Here is a 22,304-nt window from a genome sequence, read left to right as displayed (position 1 = left end):
CCCGCGGCACTTCTGTTGTATCTCGTGACTTACAATACAACCGCCTTTCCTATAGTGAGGAACGTTATAAAGGCAGTAGTACATCATTGTCCGTTTGTATGTTCTACAATGAATTGATAAATAATTGATCAATCAGCTTTAAATTTTGAACACATTCATTTGCCGAGTCCACACTGAACAAATAATCGGCTAACATGTTTCTTAGTTGAGGGGCTCAAGGAGAAACATTTAAAAAGTTTGGACAATCATTGTTTGTCTAACAAAAAATTACTGTTTTTCCAAACATTTTCAGTGTTTGCTGTAAAGCATAAAAACCTGTTCTCCCCACTTACAAATATTTTGTTTGGTGACGAGTCTACATACTGATCACGGACAAACGTTTGTCAAACATAATAAAATTTGCCCAAACTGTTTCAAAAAACATGTTTGTCGAACATTTGTCCAGTATGGACCTGGCTTTTAACTGAGTGCATAAGAAAAAAAATTGTGATCTATCATGTATAGTTAGCTGAATAATTCATTGCATGCAATTACTACTGTAACTATTTAACCAGGTTACATAGTTACTGTAGCAATGACTACATTTTCTCCATTCATTGGAATATTCCAATGCATTCACTTGGGCTATTTGGGAGCTATCACACAGTCCTTCATAACACATGATTTCAGCTGGTTAATATACAACATAATTTACATCTTTTACTGTAATATATACAACAAGCTGATATGAAGCAACAAGATGTTGAAGCGACAGAATAATTTTTGAACAGTAATTTTTTATTTCAAATAGAACCCCCAATGAAATCTCCTGTGCATGCAATGACTACTGTAACTATTTAACCAGGTTACATAGTTACTGTAGCAGTTACTACATTTTTTCCATTCATTCGTCAACTTGGGCTATTTGGGAGCTATTGCACAGACAGTCCTTCATGACACATGATTTCAGCTGGTTAATATACAACACAATTTACATCTTTTAAGGGTTGTAATATACAACGAGCTGATATGAAGCGACAGAATAATTTTTGAAGAGTAATTTTTCATTTCAAATAGGATCCCCAATGAAATCTGTCAAATTATTTTTGCAAATGAAATATTTTAGCTGATAGCACATTGATATCTCGAACCTTTTCAATCTTCACATTATTTTAAAGTTACTAATAAACCATTCAAAAATAGATTAAATGAGTACCTACATTGAAAACAAGTGTTAGTGAACACTATCAGGGGTCTCCAACCTTTTTCATCCAAGGGCCACATTGCTAATTCTAGGGGGGCTTAGAGGGCCAATAACAAGGATGTACGGTACGTGGAATTTGACTTGTGGGGCCATAAACGATGGGGGATTTGGGGGATGTAAAATTATTATATTTCCATTAAAATAATATGAGGAGTTTTAAGTAGGTTTAATTAAAACACATGAAGAAACAAACCAATTCATTTCATTTTAATACAAAGTCAAATTTATATTGAGTGTAAAAAGGTCATAATAAAACTTTACAATGCATGAGTTTAGCAAGTTCAACAAAATATAATAACTTTTTTTTAATAGTAATAGGGCAACTTGACAATAGGTACACGAATTTAAAAAAAGTTATCAAGCTAAAAGAGAATACTTATCTTGGAGGGAAAATTGCATTTGTTTTCCACTTAAAATGTCCACCCATTTAGAATCAAACTTTGTAGTTCCGATCATTAAAATTGATTTCAAATGTTCATCTGACAAGGAAGAGTATTTGGATTTAACAAATTTCATTTTTGAGAATGTCTGCTCACAATAATTGTAGGTAGATCTAAAAAGAGAAAACATAGCTTGAACATGGTTTTCTATGTTTTTATAGTATTTTTCTAGGAGAGAACTCTAAAATGAAAGTAGGTTAACTTATTTGTGTAAATATATTATATTAAAAAAAAATCAGTTGCAATAAGTATCGGTGGGCCGGACAAAATCTATCCGCAGGCCAGTTGTGGCCCGCGGGCCGTAGGTTGGAGAGCCCTGCACTATATAATATTAATTCTGTATTAAAAATAATACTGTATTATTTAACACTTTTGTACAAAAAAAATGAAATGTCATTTTTTAATGTAAATACCTAACTTACTCATTTATTCCATTAGGTACTGTATGATTTTAGTATGATTCAGAATCAACATTCAAATTTCCCAATGGTACCTACCATGACAAGTTTATTATTAATGTTACAGACAGGTAATAGACAGGCAGACACACGTAAACGGAAGCGAGTTACTGTGTAAATTAAATATCCTATACTATTAAACGAGCAATATCTGTTTATATGTTTACTGGATCTGTTAATTTCACCTGATCTCGAAAACGGCACTAACGAAATTCAGAACATACCGTAGTAGGTTTATAAAATAAAAATTCGATTGCACTAGGTCTCATCCCTGGGAAAACTTGCTGAAGGACATTGTAAAATCTGACAAAGCATTTATTGGAACGGTTCCACTTGTTACTTGTTCCGCTACTACATAGACATCATGTCGTCATTTTGTCCGTCCCGCTGACCAGTGACATCACAGTCGCGGTTCTTTGTCACTGCTCTAGTCAAGTTGGTTTTCTATACTATTATTAGTATTTTTTCGTCGGATTGTTTGCCGTTGCAATTTTAATATTTGTACTATTTGATTTTTTGGAATTTATTTTGTCTTTAGGCATCTTACTTTCTAGATATTTGTTACTTTTTCACCATATGTTTGTAAACATGTTGCTTACGTTTCAAACACATCCGGCATCTTCCTTCTTTCTACGAGCATTGTAGCATCTTTTTGTCTTTTGCAATGGTTCTTAGTCGATGGTGCATTTACGCCTTCGGTCTAAACCTTTTATCCATTTTCATCGGACCTACGAAACGTTTTTAAAGGTGAATTATTCTTCGAATTAATTCGTTTGTTCTATTCTTCAATTGTGATTCAATTATTCATCAATTGCTTCGCATATTACTCTGATAAACTTTATCAAAATTGCAACCTCGTGTGGGCGTTTTTCGCTATTCATCGGATCTACAGAACGTTTTTAAAGTGTGAATTATTCTACAAATTAATTAATAGGCGTCACTGGCCTTAGAATAACACTTAAAAGCTAAGGGTAGCTAATAAATATAATGAAGATTATCCAGGTAAATATAGGCGACATGGGCCTTCAATGAATTGAATGTCAAGACAGACATCAATTAGAACAAGTAATAGGCGACAGTGGCCTTCAATGAATCACTTGTAAAGCCAAGGGTAGCTGTCAAATCCAATAAATAAATAGGCGTCGATGGCCTCAGTGAAATGAATGTCAAGATAGACATTAACTAAACAATAGGTAGGCGTCGGTAGCCTCAGTGAATAGAATGTCAAGATAGACATTAATAAAACAATTAGTAGGTGTCAATGGCCTCAGAAAATCCATTAAAAGCTAAGGGTAGCTAATAAATATAATGAAGATTATCCAGGTAAATATAGGCGACATGGGCCTTCAATGAATTGAATGTCAAGACAGACATCAATTAGAACGAGTAATAGGCGACAGTGGCCTTCAATGAATCACTTGTGAAGCCAAGGGTAGCTGTCAAATCCAATAAATAAATAAATAGGCGTCGATGGCCTCAGTGAAATGAATGTCAAGATAGACATTAACTAAACAATAGGTAGGCGTCGGTAGCCTCAGTGAATAGAATGTCAAGATAGACATTAATAAAACAATAATGATGCATACGTAATTGAAAATTGAAAAGAACGATTTACATAACCTGAATAAAATTTTGAAGAGGACATGCAGCCAGGCAGACAGGCAATGACTCCGCAATACCAACAGGAACAGGACATCAGCAAGCGATGAAGTGATCTGGCCATGCGATGACAAGCATGGAAACGTCCACTACAGCAGGCGAATCCCCCAATGGAAAAGTAGGCTGGAGCGAGTAGAATTCCAAACGAATAATCCGATCTTCAAATTGTGGAATTTTTGGATTGATTTCCAAACGGTAGAGATGATGCACTTGAAAGTTTGAGGTTCACGAGGTGAAGCCAATTGTAGAAAAATGGCAACTGAAGCCTACACGAGGTTGTAATTTTTGACAAAGTTTATCCAATTTTAACAGAGTAACTGAGTGAAGAACTCGATGAATAATTGAATCACACTGAAGAATAGAACAAACGAATTAATTTGAAGAATAATTCACACTTTAAAAAGGTTCTGTAGATCAAATGAACAGCGATGAAACGCTTACACGAGGTTGCAATTTTAGACAAAGTTTATCCAATTTTAACAGAGTAATTGAGTGAAGAACTCGATGAATAATTGAATCACACTGAAGAATAGAACAAACGAATTAATTTGAAGAATAATTCACACTTTAAAAACGTTTTGTAAGTCCGATGAATTCAGATGAAAGGTTTAGACCGAGCGCAGGAAGCACACTCGACTATCCACCATTGAAAAGACACGGAGACGCTGCAAGCGACAATGAAAAAGGCAAGCTGCCGGATGTGTTAGAAACGTAGGCAAAGCGCTCGCAACCGAATGGTGAAAAATTAACAAATATCTAAAAGGTAAGATGCCTAAAGACAAGATTAAATTCTAAAAAATCAAATAGCACAAATATTAAAATTGCAACGGCAAACAATCCGACGAAAAAATACGAATAAAAGTATAGAAAACCAGCTGACTAGAGCAGTGGCAAAGAACCGCGACTGAGACGTCACTGGTCAGCGCAGACGCACAAAAGACACAGCGCGCAGACAGACAGACATAATGACGACATGATGTCTATGTAGTAGCGGAACGAATAACAAGTGAAACCGTTCCAATAGATGCTTTGTCAGATTTTACAACATAATTTACATCTTTTACGGGCTGTAATATATACAACAAGCTGATATGAAGCAACAAGATTTTGAAGCGAAAGAATAATTTTTGAAGAGTAGACTAATTTTTCATTTCAAATAGAATCCCCAATGAAATCTCCTGTGCATGCAATGACTACTGTAACTATTTAACCAGGTTACATAGTTACTGTAGCAATTACTACATTTTTTTCCATTCATTCGTCAACTTGGGCTATTTCAGAGCTATCACACAGACAGTCCTTCATGACATGTGATTTCAGCTGGTTAATATACAACACAATTTACATCTTTTATGGGCTGTAATATACAACGAGCTGATAAGAACCAACAAGATGCATGTTGGAGCAACAGAATAATTTTTGAAGAGTAATTTTTCATTTCAAATAGGATCCCCAATGAAATCTGTCAAATTATTTTTGCAAATGAAATATTTTAGCTGATAGCACATTGATATCTCGAACCTTTTCAATCTTCACATTATTTTAAAGTTACTAATAAACCATTCAAAAATAGATTAAATGAGTACCTAGATTGAAAACAAGTGTTAGTGAACACTATCAGGGGTCTCCAACCTTTTTCATCCAAGGGCCACATTGCTAATTCTAGGGGGGCTTAGAGGGCCAATAACAAGGATTTATGTGGAATTTGACTTGTGGGGCCATAAACGACGGGGGATTTGGGGGATGTAAAATTATTATATTCCCATTAAAATAATATGAGGAGTTTTAAGTAGGTTTAATTAAAACACATGAAGAAACAAACCAATTCATTTCATTTTAATACTAAGTCAAATTTATATTGAGTGTAAAAAGGTCATAAGAAAACTTTACAATGCATGAGTTTAGCAAGTTGAACAAAATATAATAACTTTTTTTTAATAGTAATAGGGCAACTTGACAACAGGTACCGTACACGAATTTAAAAAAAGTTATCAAGCTAAAAGAGAATACTTATCTTGGAGGGAAAATTGCATTTGTTTTCCACTTAAAATGTCCACCCATTTAGAATCAAACTTTGTGGTTCTGATCATTAGAATTGATTTCAAATGTTCATCTGACAAGGAAGAGTATTTGGATTTAACAAACTTCATTTTTGAGAATGTCTGCTCACAATTATTGTAGGTAGATCCAAAAAAAGAAAACATAGCTTGAACATGGTTTTTTATGTTTTTATAGTATTTTTCTGGGAGAGAACTCTAAAATGAAAGTAGGTTAACTTATTTGTGTAAATATATTATATTAAAAAAAAAATCGGTTGCAATAAGTATCGGTGGGCCGGACAAAATCTATCCGCGGGCCGTAGGTTGGAGAGCCCTGCACTATATAATATTAATTCTGTATTAAAAATAATACTGTATTATTTAACACTTTTGTACAAAAAAAATTGAAATGTCATTTTTTAATGTACCTACCTAACTTAGGTACTCATTTATTCCATTAGGTTCTGTATGATTTTAGTATGATTCAGAATCAAAATTCAAATTTCCCAATGGTACCTACCATGACAAGTTTATTATTAATGTTACAGACAGGTAATAGAAAGGCAGACACATGTAAACGGAAGCGAGTTACTGTGTAAATTAAATATCCTATACTATTAAACGAGCAATATCTGTTTATATGTTTACCGGATTTGTTAATTTCACCGGATCTCGAAAACGGCACTAACGAAATTCAGAACATACCGTAGTAGGTTTATAAAATAAAAATTCGATTGCACTAGGTCTCATCCCTGGGAAAACTTGCTGAAGGACATTAAAAGGATAATTATTATTCATCCTTGAAAAAACAGCTGATAATAATAAATTATTTCGTCGTCTGTTGATGATGGAAGTGAGTGAGCGAGTTTATGTGTGTGGGACTGTGCCAAAATTATGACTCAGCTGTTGAACTTTTGTAATCATTCAATCAGGTACTTGGTGCCGGTTGTAAAAAGCCGGGTTATTTTCAATCCTGATTAATTCCAGTAGATCCATCTTGTTGAAATGGTCTTCTCTGATTTGGTTCATGTGAAATTAATCAGGATTAAAATTTAACCGGCTTCAGTGCAACCGGGCCTTTGTAAGGGAAATTTTTGCATTCCTCTGGGAATTAATCTCAATTTACTGTGATTAGATAGAACATTTCTGTATGAATTATGAATGTTATTATAATTTCTTCTTTCGTAATAAATGTTTTATGATTTTGTACTCCAGAGCGAAGCTCGGTCCCCGATATTGTTGTTTAATCAGCTGAAATCATATGTAAGCGCATAAAGGACAGTCTGTGTGATAGCATCGGCTAAGGACTCCCAAATAGCATCGGCTTTTTAAATGGTTTTTAAATGGATGGAAAAATGATAGAAATAGCATGGAGTTGATTCCAGCTGACATCACAACACATTTTTTCCTGTGCACTTTCATTGTTACTTTTATATTCTGAAAAAGGACGAGGGAGTGAGTTAATTTTGTTGTTCAACAAACTAGACCTGTAAAATGGTTCAAAGAGGTTCGAATTTGAAGCTGAATGATTAATTATTTCTTGAGTTATTGTGAAACATACAAACAAACTAACCCACAGACTGACGTTACAACAAATTTGGCCTTGAGTTAAAAGTGGGAACTCGCTAACGCTCGTTCAATAAAGGTGAAAGGCCTATGCCAAACTCAATCACAAAAATAGGCATAAAAAGAACGGAAAAATATGAAGAGTTGAGAATTACGGTATGCATAAATCTTTATGGTTTTGCGTTGAGTTTGTAGTATCAACTGTTCAATTATTATTGAGTGAATTTGGCCATAGACAAAAAAATTAGTATTCTTTTCTCTATGATTTGGCCTAATTCAACAAGAATTTTTGCATTCCTGCACAATTTTTGATAAGCTGATTCGTTTATTCTTGATTTGAGCAATAATTTTAATTTTCTATTTCTGTATCGTTTATTCTTGATTTGAGCAATAAATTTAATTTTCTATTTCTGTATCGTCCAAACAGGATACACTGAAAAGTGGGCGTTCAACGATTTTAGTTGGTCAACCTGTATTTTGATCATATGTTTTTCCCTTAGACCAGTTATAGAATAGACACGGCTCATTGTATATTCATACTTAGGGAACTATAAATACCAGGTACGCGCAGTCGCCATTTTGTGTCAAAGAAGAAGGAGCCAAATTTAAATTATATCCGTATACGCTATGTTGTATGGTTTTAGACGGAATCTACATTGACATCACTGAAGAACTGAAGTGGCTCATAAATTGATGAGAATATTTTTCCAAAAAGGATACATTCAAAAAATGAACGTATTGTTCAGGACAAACAATACCCAATCTTTATGTTATGTATCTCATATTTATATTTGTCTTGAAATTGGTGTATACCATTGGAAATGTAATAAATAAATAAACTAAATGAAATTATTTGTATTTAATTAAACAAAACCCGGTACCATACAAAACTAGTCCAGCTGTTTAGCTTCAACTCTGTGCCTCAACATTATTAGTTTTTGAAAGGTGCAGTCTTCAGGGAAAAGTTTCTATCAATCATAATTAATAATCTACTCACTACTGCATGGATTATTATTAGATTTAAAAATCACCAATACTCAGTAGGCCAGTAAATTATTCATATCAGTCCGATTTTGGATGATAAAAAGATATAGGCCTAGGTTGCACAAGCTTGGAAGACTCGCCGTTACAAGAGTATTGTAATAGTGAGTCTTCTTAGCCACTAGGATTGGTATTTTTTGAAGACAATATTAATATTCATTATAGAGTTCATGATATCAAGGAGAATTTGTAAGTAAGCCTATAAACTAGTGATAATATTGTAAACCAAGCTACTGCTCAGCTTCAACACTTACCTATATTAGGTACCTTATAATAGGTATGGTAGCCTACAGTTTGTAAGTTCACATTATAATTGTCAATTATTAATGTAATATTGTTTTCAGATAATCAATTAGTAAAATAGAAAATGCTTTCAATGTAGAGTAAAAAATCTGAAGCCTTTATTTTTTCATCTGCAGGAAATCTAAACAAGCGAAACCCTTTCTCTGTTTTATTGGCACAATTTATTGCCGAGCACCCTACCATAATGAATTAGAATTATTAAAAATATTAGAATATAATCACCACTGTCAAAGCAAAGCAATACAAGCCGTTGAAACGAATGCTATGCTATGACTCAAAATGGCGACTGCGTGTACCCAGTCTTTATAGTTCCTTATTCAAATGAAAGTCGATGAAGCCAACATCTACTGCCAAATCCACCCATCTTGACGTCACAAAAGAAGTGACGTCACGCATCGTAAAGAATATAGAAAACATTTTTGAGTTTGTTGTGTGTTTGTGGTGTTTAAAGCCTACAACTTACATTGTTGTTAAACAATGCATTGTTGTTAGCTTGGTTGTGACGTCAAGATGGGTGGATTTGGCAGTAAATGTTGGCTTCAGAGGCTAGACTTCTCAGCGTGTCTATTCTATAACTGGTCTAAGGTTTTTCCTCGCGTATCATCTAAAAACTGTCGTCACGTCGTCAGCTGTCCCTGTCACCTATAACAAGACATTACAAGGTTTGAATTAGTGTTTATTGTGTTAAAAAATCAGTCAAAATTGACACCAATTCGGAAAAGGTTGAAGACTCGCCGTGGTTGAACATTGAAACTGAAGCCAATATGAAACCGACGGTAGTAGCTGATGAAATGTTTCCTGAAGGAGCAGGGCCCTACATGGATCTTGAAGAGGTTAGTTTCTATTGGTAATATTACTAGAAGAAGAATAGACCTTGCGCAGTTATAAATCACAGGCTCTTCGGTATATATGTATTACATTATAGAATAATTGGGTTGGTGTATCGATAATGCTAATCATCTGTTTCACTACTAGGAGTTCTGTGAACAGTACAGTAGACCTCACGCAGTTTTCTCATCCACAAGTTTGTTTCACCTGTTCTAGTTGATTCACATTTGAATCATAATTTACTCTTAAAAACTGTTATTTGTTTTCTCCAAGATCAAAAACTCACTTATGTTAATAAACTTTAAAAAATTAAGGTACCCCAATTTCTAAATTTCTATGTTTCATGGTTCCCTGAGTTCTAGAGGTATTGGTCTGTATATGTGTGTCTGTGTACACGATATCTCAATTCCCAATCAACGGAATGACTTGAAATTATTTGGAACTTAAGGTCCTTACAATATAAGGATCAAACACAAACAATTTCGATCAAATGCAATTCAAGATGGCGGCTAAAAAAGCAAAAATGATGTCAAAAACAGGGTTTTTGTGATTTTATTAAAAACGGCTCTAACGATTTTGATAAAATTTATACCTAAAATAGTAATTGATAAGCTCTTTCAGCTGCCATAATATGTCCCATATCTGTAGAAATTCCAGGAGCTCCGCCCCATCTATGCAAAGTTTGATTTTTAACTCCAAATTATCAGTCTTCAGATACAATTTTAACTCCAGCGTTATTGTCCTGTCACCAGCTGGCTCAGATCTTTGACTAGTGGACTTAAGATGCGCGTGAACACTAGCGTCAGGTGATCAATATTCATAACGGCAAGGAAAGTTGTGTGAGTACGCCACATCAGATTTTTAAATTTGTTTTTCAAATGTGAGAATATTGATACTGATTGGCACGACGCATCATAAAAAAATATCGGAGCACCGAGCTTCGCTCGTTATTTTTATTTATTGATCTTTAACAGAACACAATTCTCTAAAATGATCGGGTTTATATTTCACAGCTGTCTATACGTCATCTTAAGAATTTCGGGGATGCGATATTTTGATTTTTCACATGCTCACTCGCTCACTCACTATCCACAGCTGTTTCAGCCAAGGATGAATTATCCTTTTAATGTCGTTCAGCGAGTTTTCCCAAGGATGAGACCTAGTGCAATCTAATCTTTATATCATAAACCTACTATGTTACAAATTTCGTGAAAATCGTTAGAGCCGTTTTCGAGATCCGTTAAACATGAATAACCAGATATATAAATACAGAAATTGCTCGCTTAATGTAATAAGATATTGAAACTCCACCTTATCATATACTATTAAACGATTCAATTCAATTCTTCTTCTGTCTGTGACCAGTGTATATACCGGATAGACATTGTGGATTTCGAGCAATTCCTGTTTATATGTTTAGACGTTTTTATGTTTATATATATATATATATATAATATATATATATATAATATATATATATATATATATATATATATATATATATATATATATATATATATAATATATATATATATATATATTATATATATATATATAATCTGTATGTGACCGGATCTTGAAAACGGCTCTAACGATTCTCACGAAATTTAGAACAAAGTTGGTTTATGATATGAATATTTGATTGCACTAGGTCTCAACCCTGAGATAACCGCTGAAGGACTTTAAAAGGATAAATACGTCCTTGGAAAAACAGCTGGAAATTTTGTCGTCTGTCTATACCGTGATGGAAGTGAGTGAGCGAGTGCATGTGTGGGATATCAACTGTTAGAGATATCACAAATCAGCAAAGAACAAATATAGTAGGAAATTTATCAAGCTTCATTTCTGGATAGTTAGTCATGTCGGTTGAATGCATTTTTCTCAAGATATGAGCGTGTATGCAAAACATTGAAAAATTCAACTTTTAAACCACCCTCATCCCTTTAGCACAGGGGGTAGGGATGGAAACATTCGATATGTTCACCCCCTAACTGGTCCCAACAAAGCTGCCAAGTCAAAAATTGTGTTCAAAACATTCTCTCCAAATTCCTTTGTCAATTGGTCTATTTTTGCATAACTGAAGATATTACACTCAACACTGAAGCTGCTGTAACAGTCGTGGGGATGTGCGTAAACTTGTGAAATCATACATCGAATTGATGAGAATTTGATGCTCTATAAGCTCATTATCAGTATGGATTTTTCCCATCTATATTCAAAAAGTTATAAGAGCAAAAAATTGAAGGGAAATGTGTTTTTTCAAAAATGTCACATCTTTTGGAGCGGATATCTCGAAAAGTGAAAGAGATATAGAAAAAGTTGTGAGATCAATATCGTAGGAAATTATGTAAGCTTCAATTTCTTATAGAATAGTCATGTCTGTAAAATGCATTATTTTCGATTTATATGCGAGAAACCAAAAAATGATATCTTTGATAACCACCCCCACCCCCTTAGCCCCCTGTGCTTAGGGGTGGGGACTTTTGATATGTTTACCTCCTCACTACCCTAAACACAACTGCGGGGTCAAAAATTGTCCTCCAATCTTTTCCCTCTATAACACTTCGTTGACTGGGCTATCTGTAGAATAGTGGTCTAATTGCAGCGAATTTTGTAGAATATTGGGCGGGGCTTAAGAGTCGACCTCGACTTTATTCATCTGCAATAATATTTCCCGTTGACAGTTATCAAATTAGCAGTGATCATGCTATTTTTGTTTTTGCTTGATGCAATTGAAGATTAAATTCCAAATTAAGTTGATTCGGAATCTGATGACTCTGGTATCCATGGATCACTTGCTTATTCTGGAATTTTGGGCATAGCCTGTCGCTTACTTTCCGTTTCACTTATCCAAAAGTGTAAAAGCAGTCAATCCACTGATTCTTTCTTCCATGGAAGTCCATTCATACATAAGAGTCCATTCATAATAGTATAACATTTATTGTGGCTGATTTCTCATGTCCTAAACTTTACTATCATGAATATTAAAGTGGATCATTTTAATGTGAATTTGCATAAATCTGAATAGAGTTTATTCAATCACTTTGATTATTGACTACCATTATATGATTTCTTTCTTTGATCTTAGCTTGAAACCAGAAGCTTAGGTATGAAAATTTGGATGTAAACTATCATGTAACTTAATTTAATTTTTATCTAAATTGACAACTTTAGTATCTATTTGTGATCTATCAATATCAATAGGTTTGTTTTGTGTCATGTAATGCCATCATGAAAGAAAATAGGAGCAGCTGATAGAATATTATAGTTTTCTCCATATAGTTTTTAGCTGATTTTGAAATATGAAAATATCAGGCCCTGTAGCACAAAAGCCTGTTCAATTTCAATCAGGATTAAATTTCATGTGAATTAATCAGAGAAGGGTTTTTTTTAATAGAAGGCTTCTCTGATTGATTCTCGTGGTATTCAGTCCGGATTATGAATTAACAGACAGTGCAACTGGCTCTCTCAAGGCCATGGCTGCGTACAAACATAGAGCAACAGAGGAACCAATACAACAGAAGCTGAAGAAATTAGTTGCATTTTTATCACCTTACAATGAACATTACATTCAACTACCATTATGTTTGGAGAGATCGATCATAAATTTATTTTGCTATCATCCGGTCACTTTCTGAACCTATTATACCAGATGTTCCATGACCTACTGCAATGTTTTAGAATAACTCAACTACAGCTATTATAATCTTTTTCATTTGCTCACAATCTCTTACGTTTTCAACAGACATACATAAACACACATATTCAAACAGAAATTGCTTTCTTAGTATAATATTGACTTCAATGATTATGATTTCATTCAATGAGAGCTTATTTCACATAATAATAACAGCTGACATCAATAGCAAACATGTCAAAAATGATTGAAATTGAAACAGTAGCGATCATCAACATTATTATCTTCATCTGATTAAAGTAACCAAATTATAGCAAGATTCACATCAATGTGTCAGCATTGTTTGAATGGGGAGCATTGATGCTATTAATGAGGAATACTGACAGTCAACGAACTGTTATGCATATTCTCCAATATTTTTATCGAAAGCTACCTTCTATTTTCTTTGGTAAAACAATCAATGTTTGGGAATAATTGATTCATGGGAAAAGCGTCTTACTTCTATGGAAATTATTTTTACATTAGGAAAAGCAATAAAAGCTATTTTGCCTTTCTAATAAATAACCCCTTTCTTTCGCCCAAGTTGAATTTTGGCCGAATTTCCTCATTCTTTGCAAACAGATTCCACAACGGACACTTCTGAAGTTTTAAAAATACCCTCCATATATCGTACTGAATTATTAAAATTTCATCGAAATTATTTAAGCAGTTTTCGCTATCTGTCGGATATACAAACAAAATTAGTCTTGATAGAATAGGATCAATTGATAGAAGCAACACTCTCGTCATAAAAGTTTGTTTTATGAAAAATAAAAATTATCTATACTCCCAGGAATAGCTCTGATTGAAGCAGCAGTGCTCAATCAATTTGTTCTCGATAAATGCATTTTAATTAGTTCTACAACTTGGTGCCAACCTAATGAAGTCATTTCAACTTAATGCCAACCTCACAAAATTATTATTTTGGTTGCCAGTTAACAACTGTTTCGAAGAGGTACTCTCTCTAGATTATATTTCTATAGTAACATATGATATAGACATTTTAATTATTATAATTAAGAGATTGGGAGAAGAAGAATATACATGCTAAAAGACGAAACTAAAACCCTTAAAAACCACCCTTAGAGTTGAAATATCGCCAAAAGATTTCTTAGTGAGCACTTAGGACCTATAAGGAAGCTATATTCGAAGTTTTGTTGTAATCCATCTAGTAGTTTCCCAGAAATCGTGATCAGTGTGTGAGTGAGTCAGTAAGATAAGAATTTTATAAGTATAGATTGATCCTATATTCAAAGTAGATGATATTATAATCCTATACTATTAAACGAGCATTTTCTGTTTAGATGTTTATATGTTTGTATTTTACCGGATCTCGAAAACGGCTCTAACGATTCTCACGAAATTCAGAACATAGTAGGTTTATAAAATAGAAATTCGATTGCACTATGTCCCATCTCTGGGAAAACTCGCTGAAGGACATTAAAAGGATAATTATTATTCATCCTTGAAAAAACAGCTGATAATAATAAATTATTTCGTCGTCTGTTGATGATGGAAGTGAGTGAGCGAGTTTATGTGTGTGGGACTGTGCCAAAATTATGACTCAGCTGTTGAACTTTTGTAATCATTCAATCTGGTACTTAGTGCCGGTTGCAAAAAAGCCGGCTTATTTTGAATCCTGATTAATTCCAGTAGATCCATATTTTTGAAATGGTCTTGATTTGGTTCACGTGAAATTAATCAGGATTAAAATTTAACCGGCTTTTGTGCAACCGGGCCTTTGTGGGGGAAATTTCGCATTCCTCTGGGAATTAATCTCTATTTACTGTGATTAGATAGAACATTTCTGTATGAACTATGAATGTTATTATAATTTCTTTTTTCGTAATAAATTTTTTATGCTTGTACTCCAGAGCGAAGCTCGGTCCCCGATATTTATAGTGATATCAGAGTATGGAGGAATTCATTTTCTTTTCATATTATCCTTAAAATGCAAAATTTCAAAAAACCTTGTGAATACATCGACGCGCAGTTGAAAAAGAAACCAATATTCCTGCCAAATCTCATCGAATTCTATCAACACGTTTGGCCGTAATCGCGTTACATACAGACATACAAAAACAAATCAAGTTGAAACATAGACCTCACTACGTTCGGCCAACTATCATCAAAAGCTAATCAAGAGGTCGGGAAAAAATACTATGTAACGGTGCAATTCCTTAGAGGCGTTCTAGCAGCGCCGCTCCAGCAGACAGCTATAAGCAGGAAGCTCTTGACGGAGTTAAGCCTGCTTATAGCTGGATGCAATAATTGATTGATTGAAAAAATCCGTACTAATCATGAGCTCATAGAGCATCATTTTCTTTTAAATTGAATGTATTATTTCATCATTTCACGCATCTCTAGGAATTTTATCGTGCTTCATTTTTGTTCAGTTAGTCATGTCGCTGAAATGCATTGTTTCCAATATAAATGGGTGTAAGCCAGAAATGAAAAAACGAAACTTTTAAACCACCCTCATCCCTTGAGCTCAAGGGTTAGGGATGAGGACTTTTGATATGTTTACCTTCTAACTAGTCCAAACAAAGCTTAGAAGTCAAATATTGTGTTCCGTTCACTCCCTCCAAATTTCCCTGTCAATTGATCTATTGTTGTTAAAATGAAGATTTTACACTCAACACTATAATGGCTGCAACAATCGTAGGGAGATGCGTAAAATGATGAAATAATACATTAAATTGCAGAAAAAAATGATGCTCTATGAGCTAATGATTAGCACGGATTTTTTCAATCAATCGTTATAAAGTTATAAGGCCAAAAAGATGAGAAAATCAGAGCTGGAAGGGTTTCTCTTCAAATTGTGACACCTTCAAGAGCTCATATCTAGAAAACAATGAGAGATCTAGAAAAAGTTAACAGATAAAACTTGTACGCTAATTTGTAAGCTTTCATTTTGTATTCGACAAAAATTCCGAAAGACGCATATTGTTCCATTGTTCGAGATATATGCAAAAAACCGAAATATGGTACTTTGAAACCACCCCCACCTCCTTAGGTGAGGACTTTTGATATGTTTAACCTTTTACTATTCTTGAAAGAGCTGCGGGGTTAAAAATTGTGTTCCAATTTTTTCCCTCTATACCTTTTTTGAGCATTCGTTGCCTGGACTTGAAGATTACCAACTTTTTCATTTCAGAATTGAACAACCATATATGATGTCCAGGAGCTGGGGTTCCAAAAAGACAGTGCAGCATGTCACACAGCTCGTGCCATAATCGATTCATTAAAATACACGCTTGGTGACGGCCTAATTTTACATTTTTGACCCAAGAATTTGCCTCCAAGATATTATGATTTATCACCGCTAGACCACTTTCTGTGGGGTTATTTAAAGTCATTGGTCTAAGCGGATAAGCGACAAACGCTTGACCATTTGGTAGACAATATTCACCGTGTTATTGCCAATATACGGACACAAATTATAGAAAAAGCAATAGAAAATTGGACTACATCCGTGCCAGCCATCATATGCCAGAAATCATATTCAAAATGTATTGCCACAAGATTATCTTTCGATTAAAAAAAATCATATCAATCGAATAAACCATTGATGTTTTATTGCAATTTAAAGTTCTATGCCTCTAAAAAACACCCGTTAGATTGTTATTAAAGAAGTTAGTAACAGCAAGAACACCATAGTAAGAACCGTTCACTACTACATTATATTGATAAGGTTATCATCATGTGATTTCAAATAGTAGTGAGCTCTAGTCTTTAGGTATGTGATAAATTTTCGGCCAAAAGTGACAACAGTTTTTCATGAAATTTGACGACAGAAATGTGTAAGGTTTTTTTTAAATTTTGCATTTTAAGAATAAAAAGAAAAGGAATTTCCTCTATACTCTAATATTACTAAATATATTATCCACTTCTGAATACAGGTTCTCAGTTGTTGATTATACAGATTACCAACTCTTTTAGTAAGAGACAATGCATCTGGGTAAAGAGCAAAAAATTAGCGCATATGAGACGCCCGTATAGTTGGAGCCTAGAGGGGGCTGTGGTTTAACTACCGAGGTCTACTGTTCACAGAACTTATAGTTAATAGTTTTATTGCTGATATCAATAGTGAATAATAATTGTTGAAGATATTCATAACAACGTGGGAAAATATAATTTCCAAGACTTGAACGCTAATTTAATTTTTGAATGCGATTCATAGTTTTGTATTCCCATTGGATTGCCAAGAGTGAGTTTTACAACAGCATAAAATTGACATGAAATAAAAAAATCAATAATTGAGAGTTATTTTATTTACATCTGTTTTAACAAGTATGCTTATTCATTTGATTTCTATCAAATTGTTTCTTTGGATTGTTGAAATTGCCTATGTCAGAAGGCAGCTTTAACTTAACAAGATTTTCAATTGTGTTTGACATTTCCCAATAATCTTAAATTTTGCAGGCTGGTGGATCCAGTGGCCTATTGATGGATCTGGCAGCCAATGAGCGTGCTGTTCATGTGGACTTTTTCAACGGTTAGTTAAAATTGATACGTTATATTTATAAAATAAATTTCGGTAAAAAATACTATACAGTCTAAAATTTGAATTTATTGTCATTTCCTTTATTCAATATTGGCTTTAAATTATTTTAATAGCACTCTACCTTTTACACAAATACAATTTTCTAATAATAATACTGTTTCTGTTCATAACATGATAATGCCACCAGGGCATGTCCATAAAGGGAATAACTCAACAATGTGCCTCTAATTATTGTCAGATTGGGCTGCCGAACCTAATAAGCAATAATATTGTCAAATAATTCAATTGACCAAATAGAAATAGTCTTATTACATCAATGCATGCTTATTATTGTAACCAGCTATAAGCCAGGCTCTATTAGTTTAGCCGACGCAGCCGAGTGGCCTAATCGTCGCAACTTCAGGCTGCTATTGATGCGCCTGGTCGTGGGTTGGACTCCCGCATCGGATATGGTTCATTTCATCTCTTTACCCAAGCGCGAGTTAAAACTGATGTGGGCTGTATTCAGCACAAGAAAAATCCAAATACTTCTAATTGAGCTCCTTTTCTCCAGCAATTGTCAATAAGAAGAGACTTGGCTTCATTAGCTCATTAGTCTAGCTCAATATTTTCGGATAAAGCTATACTGTAGTGATATTCATGTTATGAAGTCAATATCACTGTCAAGTGATAAGTGTTTATTAATTGGATGCAATTAATCATTCAAAAACATGTTTTCACTCGACTTTTCATTGCTTTCACCTCGGGCTGACCAGTTAACAGTACTACCGTATTTCGCAACTTCTCATTCACTCTAGCTTGGCATTCTTCCAAGGAGGCTGTTTAATAACTGCGCAAGGTCTACTTTTGCAGAAATAGGTACTAGTTAATATTTTTATAAGGCTGTGGTTAGATCAAACAAGCATAGAACTAGGGCACGAATTCTGGAGCATAAAACACATAGAAACAAACCGACATATATTATGAGAAACTGATAAATTATGTCTCCAAAACTGTGTGAATTCACTTTTATCACTTATGGTTTTAGAGCTCTCAAACTGGCTTCATCCAGATTTTTTAAATCTTTGTTCAGAATAAGCATTCGCTCGTTTGTCTAACCCCTGCCTCACATTACAACTGACGAATTGGCAACGTCTATGCTAACGGGGGGGGGGAGAATTTGTTCATGAACTATTGTATACTGAGTATACTGATTTTGAATTCACAACTTTTAATAAAACTTTCTACTTCAACTGAAATCACGTGTAGGCACGGGCACATAAAGGACAGAGTCTGTGATAACTACACAAATTAGCAGTCAGCAAGATGAGAAAGAAGTCACTACAAATTTCTTGTTTATACTCTTGGGTTTAAACCTCTGTTTTTTACTTTTTCAGAATTTGAAGACCTATTCGACGATGAAGATCTCCAATAGATGGCCAATCCAACAATCAGCTTATAATTTCGGACTTTTATTACCAAACCCAACCACCATTGAAGTAAAACAAAACCATTGAAATAAATATTTATCATTAATTCCAATTGGAATAAAATTGAGTTTTCTGTTTGCTTTTCATTGATGTGGATTTCATTGATACCGGTACATTAAATACTTATTTTTTATTTTCTTTATTGTATTATAGTTATTTTATACTGTAGTTGAATGATTTTGCTTCAATTAAATTTGCTGATATTTTACATCCTTAGGGCCAAGCCACACAAAACGTTTTTCAGACGAGTCGGCTGGGCAGGATGCTCTCCGATTGGCTGATAATCAGCTGATTCCCGAACGCCAACCTGATTAGCCAATGGGGAGAGCTTCCTGCCCTGCGTCTGGAAACCGCTTCGTGTTGTGATTTAAAAATCTAAAAATGCCTGAAACTTTGTATACTTATGCTCCTCGATGCAAAAAACACAAATCGGCAATCACATTTGCAAAATTCTCTACCGATCAGGAGATATGGCCGTTTAAAAATTGTATGTTTGCAGCTTCAGGTGCAATTCCTTAAATGGCGTTTAGCCAACATTAGTCAAGTTTACTTGAGTTCAAGTTTTGTTTAAAATGAATGTATTTTGCTAACTTGAAATCAAAGTTTTCAAGAACAGAACACTATATCAATGTAGACCCTTCTTCAAGTTTTGTAGATATTAAACATGTTTGACTTTTGTATTCATCTTGTATCTTGAAGGTACTATCCAACCTACAAATGAGAAAATGATATAAAAACAGTAGTTAAAAGTAAAACTTTGAGACTTGTTAGATTCTTCAATAATTAATTCTGAGGTTATGAAAACTTGACTTGAAGTTTTTAAAATCGCCTATCCAACATAAACGTTAAAAAACTTGAATGCAAGTAAACTTGACTAAAGCCGCGTTTACATCAAAGTTATTAACATATTGTTAATTATTTACTTTTGTTATGAAGATTAATAGATTAATAATATTAATAGATTCTATTAGATCCAACGGAACTTGACAAACACATATGATCATCAGGTGTATGATAAGTTATTTTCAATCTAATAGAATGTATAAGGATTAAGTTATTAACATGTTGTTAGTAAGTTTGGTGTAACGCAGCTTAATATGGACCCCACTTTAGTGACGACTCAAGCACAACCTATAAATTCATTAAGATTTTCACATTGTATGAATTAGTGTGTTGACTATATTGCTTTTACTATTCCTAAAATCTAAGGAATTTATAAGAATGCACCAGCCGCGATGACTAGCCGCGCTAAAGAATTGTACCTTTCATGTAATTCACTCTGTATAGTAGCTAGATGCGCCAAATTTGGCTTCTACGATTCCTATGTTCAAGCGATAAGGTTTTACTAAATAAAATTAATGGACTTTTCATCATGCATTTTTTCGAATTCTGAATGTGTGGTCAGATTTGGTTGATCTTGGTACCAAAAAATGAATGAAGTGACAAACTCAGGCATATGATATATTTTATCACATTATAAAATTAAAAATGAAAACATAGGTTCAGTAGATATGGACAATTTTGTGGTTCTACTCGCTCCTTGATGTCCCAAGTATTCGCTACCGATTTCTAAATAATTTTTGATTTCATGAAAACCGTATACGATATCTCACGAATAAAGATTTTATTCTAAAGAGACCAATACCTGAGACATGCCTAATACAGTAGTCGACCCAGAAAATGAACATCCATGTATCTAAATAATTATTTACAATCATAGGACTATGACTAGCCTTTCACGAACAGAAACGAGGGTCCAGAAAAATATGGATATCCATGGACCTTGTTAAATTTATAGATCTCCTGATATTTTACCTATTCTATAACATTATAGGCCTTAATTAAAGACATTAAAAAATCACGGTGTCTGTAAATTATTTGATAATAATAGAAAAACTTCACCTTTAAGGGCCGGTTTCCGAGCTCGGGATTCAGCTATGTTCTAGACTTTAAACAGCTGCAGTCAGAAAATTGGCTTTCCAAAACGGGGGGTGTAGTCGCAGTAAGTTGCAGCAAAATAAATCTTCATTTTCTCATTTCTATATTGGAAACATTTTTCCTTGACGAAAAGAAACATTCCTAAATAATTCAAAATAGCTTAAACTTTACACTATTTTCTCTTTATTTTATTTTGTGTTCAATTTTCCAGTTTTTCGAAATTTAACTTAAACGTTACTTTGACTACGACTACGCCCCGTTTCAGAAAGCCAATTTCCTGACTCCAGCTGTTCAAAGTCTAGGTACTGTACATTGGAATCAACAGTTGCCTCTCTCATTAAGTTTGCATTTGAATAATCACATTTTCTCAAATTTCGAGCTTATTTCAATATTAGGTGGAAATGTTACTGGAGATTAATTGTAGATATTTCCATGCTCAATCTTTTCCACTTGAAATGTTTCTTTTAAATTGTATCTGAAGCCTGATAATTGGAAATCTATAATCAAACTCTGCGTAGATTTCGCATAGGGCTCCGCTCCTGACATTTTTACAGATATGGGACTTGTGGCAGTTCATACAGATTATCAATGACTATTTTAGGTATAAATTGAATTAAAATCGATGGAGCATTTCTTGAGAAAATCGCGAAAACCCCTGTTTTTGACATCATTCTAGCCGCCATATTGAATTGCATTTGATCGAAATTGTTCGTGTCGAATCTTTACAGTGTAAGGACCTTAAGTTCCAAATTTCAAGTAATTCTGTTAATTGGCAGACGAGATATCGTGTACACAGACATACATACACACATACAGACCAATACGCAAAAACCACTTTTTTGGACTCAGGGGACCTTGAAACGTATAGAAATTTGGAAATTGGGGTACCTTAATTTTGTTTGGAAAGCAATACTTTCCTTACCTATTGTAATAGGACAAGGAAAGTAATATCAAAATACACCAACAACCTCATCCTCAAGTTGAGACTTGATACAGTAAACTTGATACAAGTTGATACAGTATCATAAAAATTTTTAACAGAAATTTTTGAAGAATTCAACCTGAGAAATTAGTTCAGTATTTTTCTGTAAAATTTGAAATACAGTACGAGCAGGCTATAATGTAATCTGATGCAAT

At 33.9% G+C, this 22,304-nt stretch overlaps 1 protein-coding gene across 2 annotated transcripts; it reads left to right on the top strand.

The window, feature by feature from the left end:
- Positions 1-9,141: 9,141 nt before the first annotated feature.
- Positions 9,142-19,368, top strand: LOC111052447 (COP9 signalosome complex subunit 9). Of its 2 annotated transcripts, XM_022339126.2 has the most exons (3): positions 9,142-9,582; positions 17,679-17,751; positions 19,137-19,368. In XM_022339126.2, exons 1-3 carry the CDS (start codon positions 9,514-9,516, stop codon positions 19,172-19,174), a joined length of 180 nt encoding a protein of 59 aa, XP_022194818.1. In that variant the 5' UTR covers positions 9,142-9,513; the 3' UTR covers positions 19,175-19,368. The 2 variants fall into 2 exon arrangements, with proteins under 2 accessions (XP_022194818.1, XP_039279244.1); XM_039423310.1 differs by lacking the exon at positions 17,679-17,751 and having other exon boundaries at positions 9,327-9,582.
- Positions 19,369-22,304: the final 2,936 nt, after the last annotated feature.

The sequence above is a fragment of the Nilaparvata lugens genome, chromosome 3 (genome assembly GCF_014356525.2).
Source record: "Nilaparvata lugens isolate BPH chromosome 3, ASM1435652v1, whole genome shotgun sequence".
NCBI classification, from domain to species: Eukaryota; Metazoa; Arthropoda; class Insecta; order Hemiptera; family Delphacidae; genus Nilaparvata; species Nilaparvata lugens.
Note: the sequence above shows the minus strand (reverse complement) of the source record. Positions and strands in the feature narration are given on the sequence as shown.

What these genes read in the sequence shown, in the direction of transcription:
- LOC111052447 (XM_039423310.1), top strand. Translation starts at nt 9,514, where the DNA reads ATGAAACCGACGGTAGTAGCTGATGAAATGTTTCCTGAAGGAGCAGGG. An exon ending in CCTACATGGATCTTGAAGAG is followed by an intron (nt 9,583 to 19,136) that starts GTTAGTTTCTAT and finishes TTACTTTTTCAG; the next exon opens with AATTTGAAGACCTATTCGAC.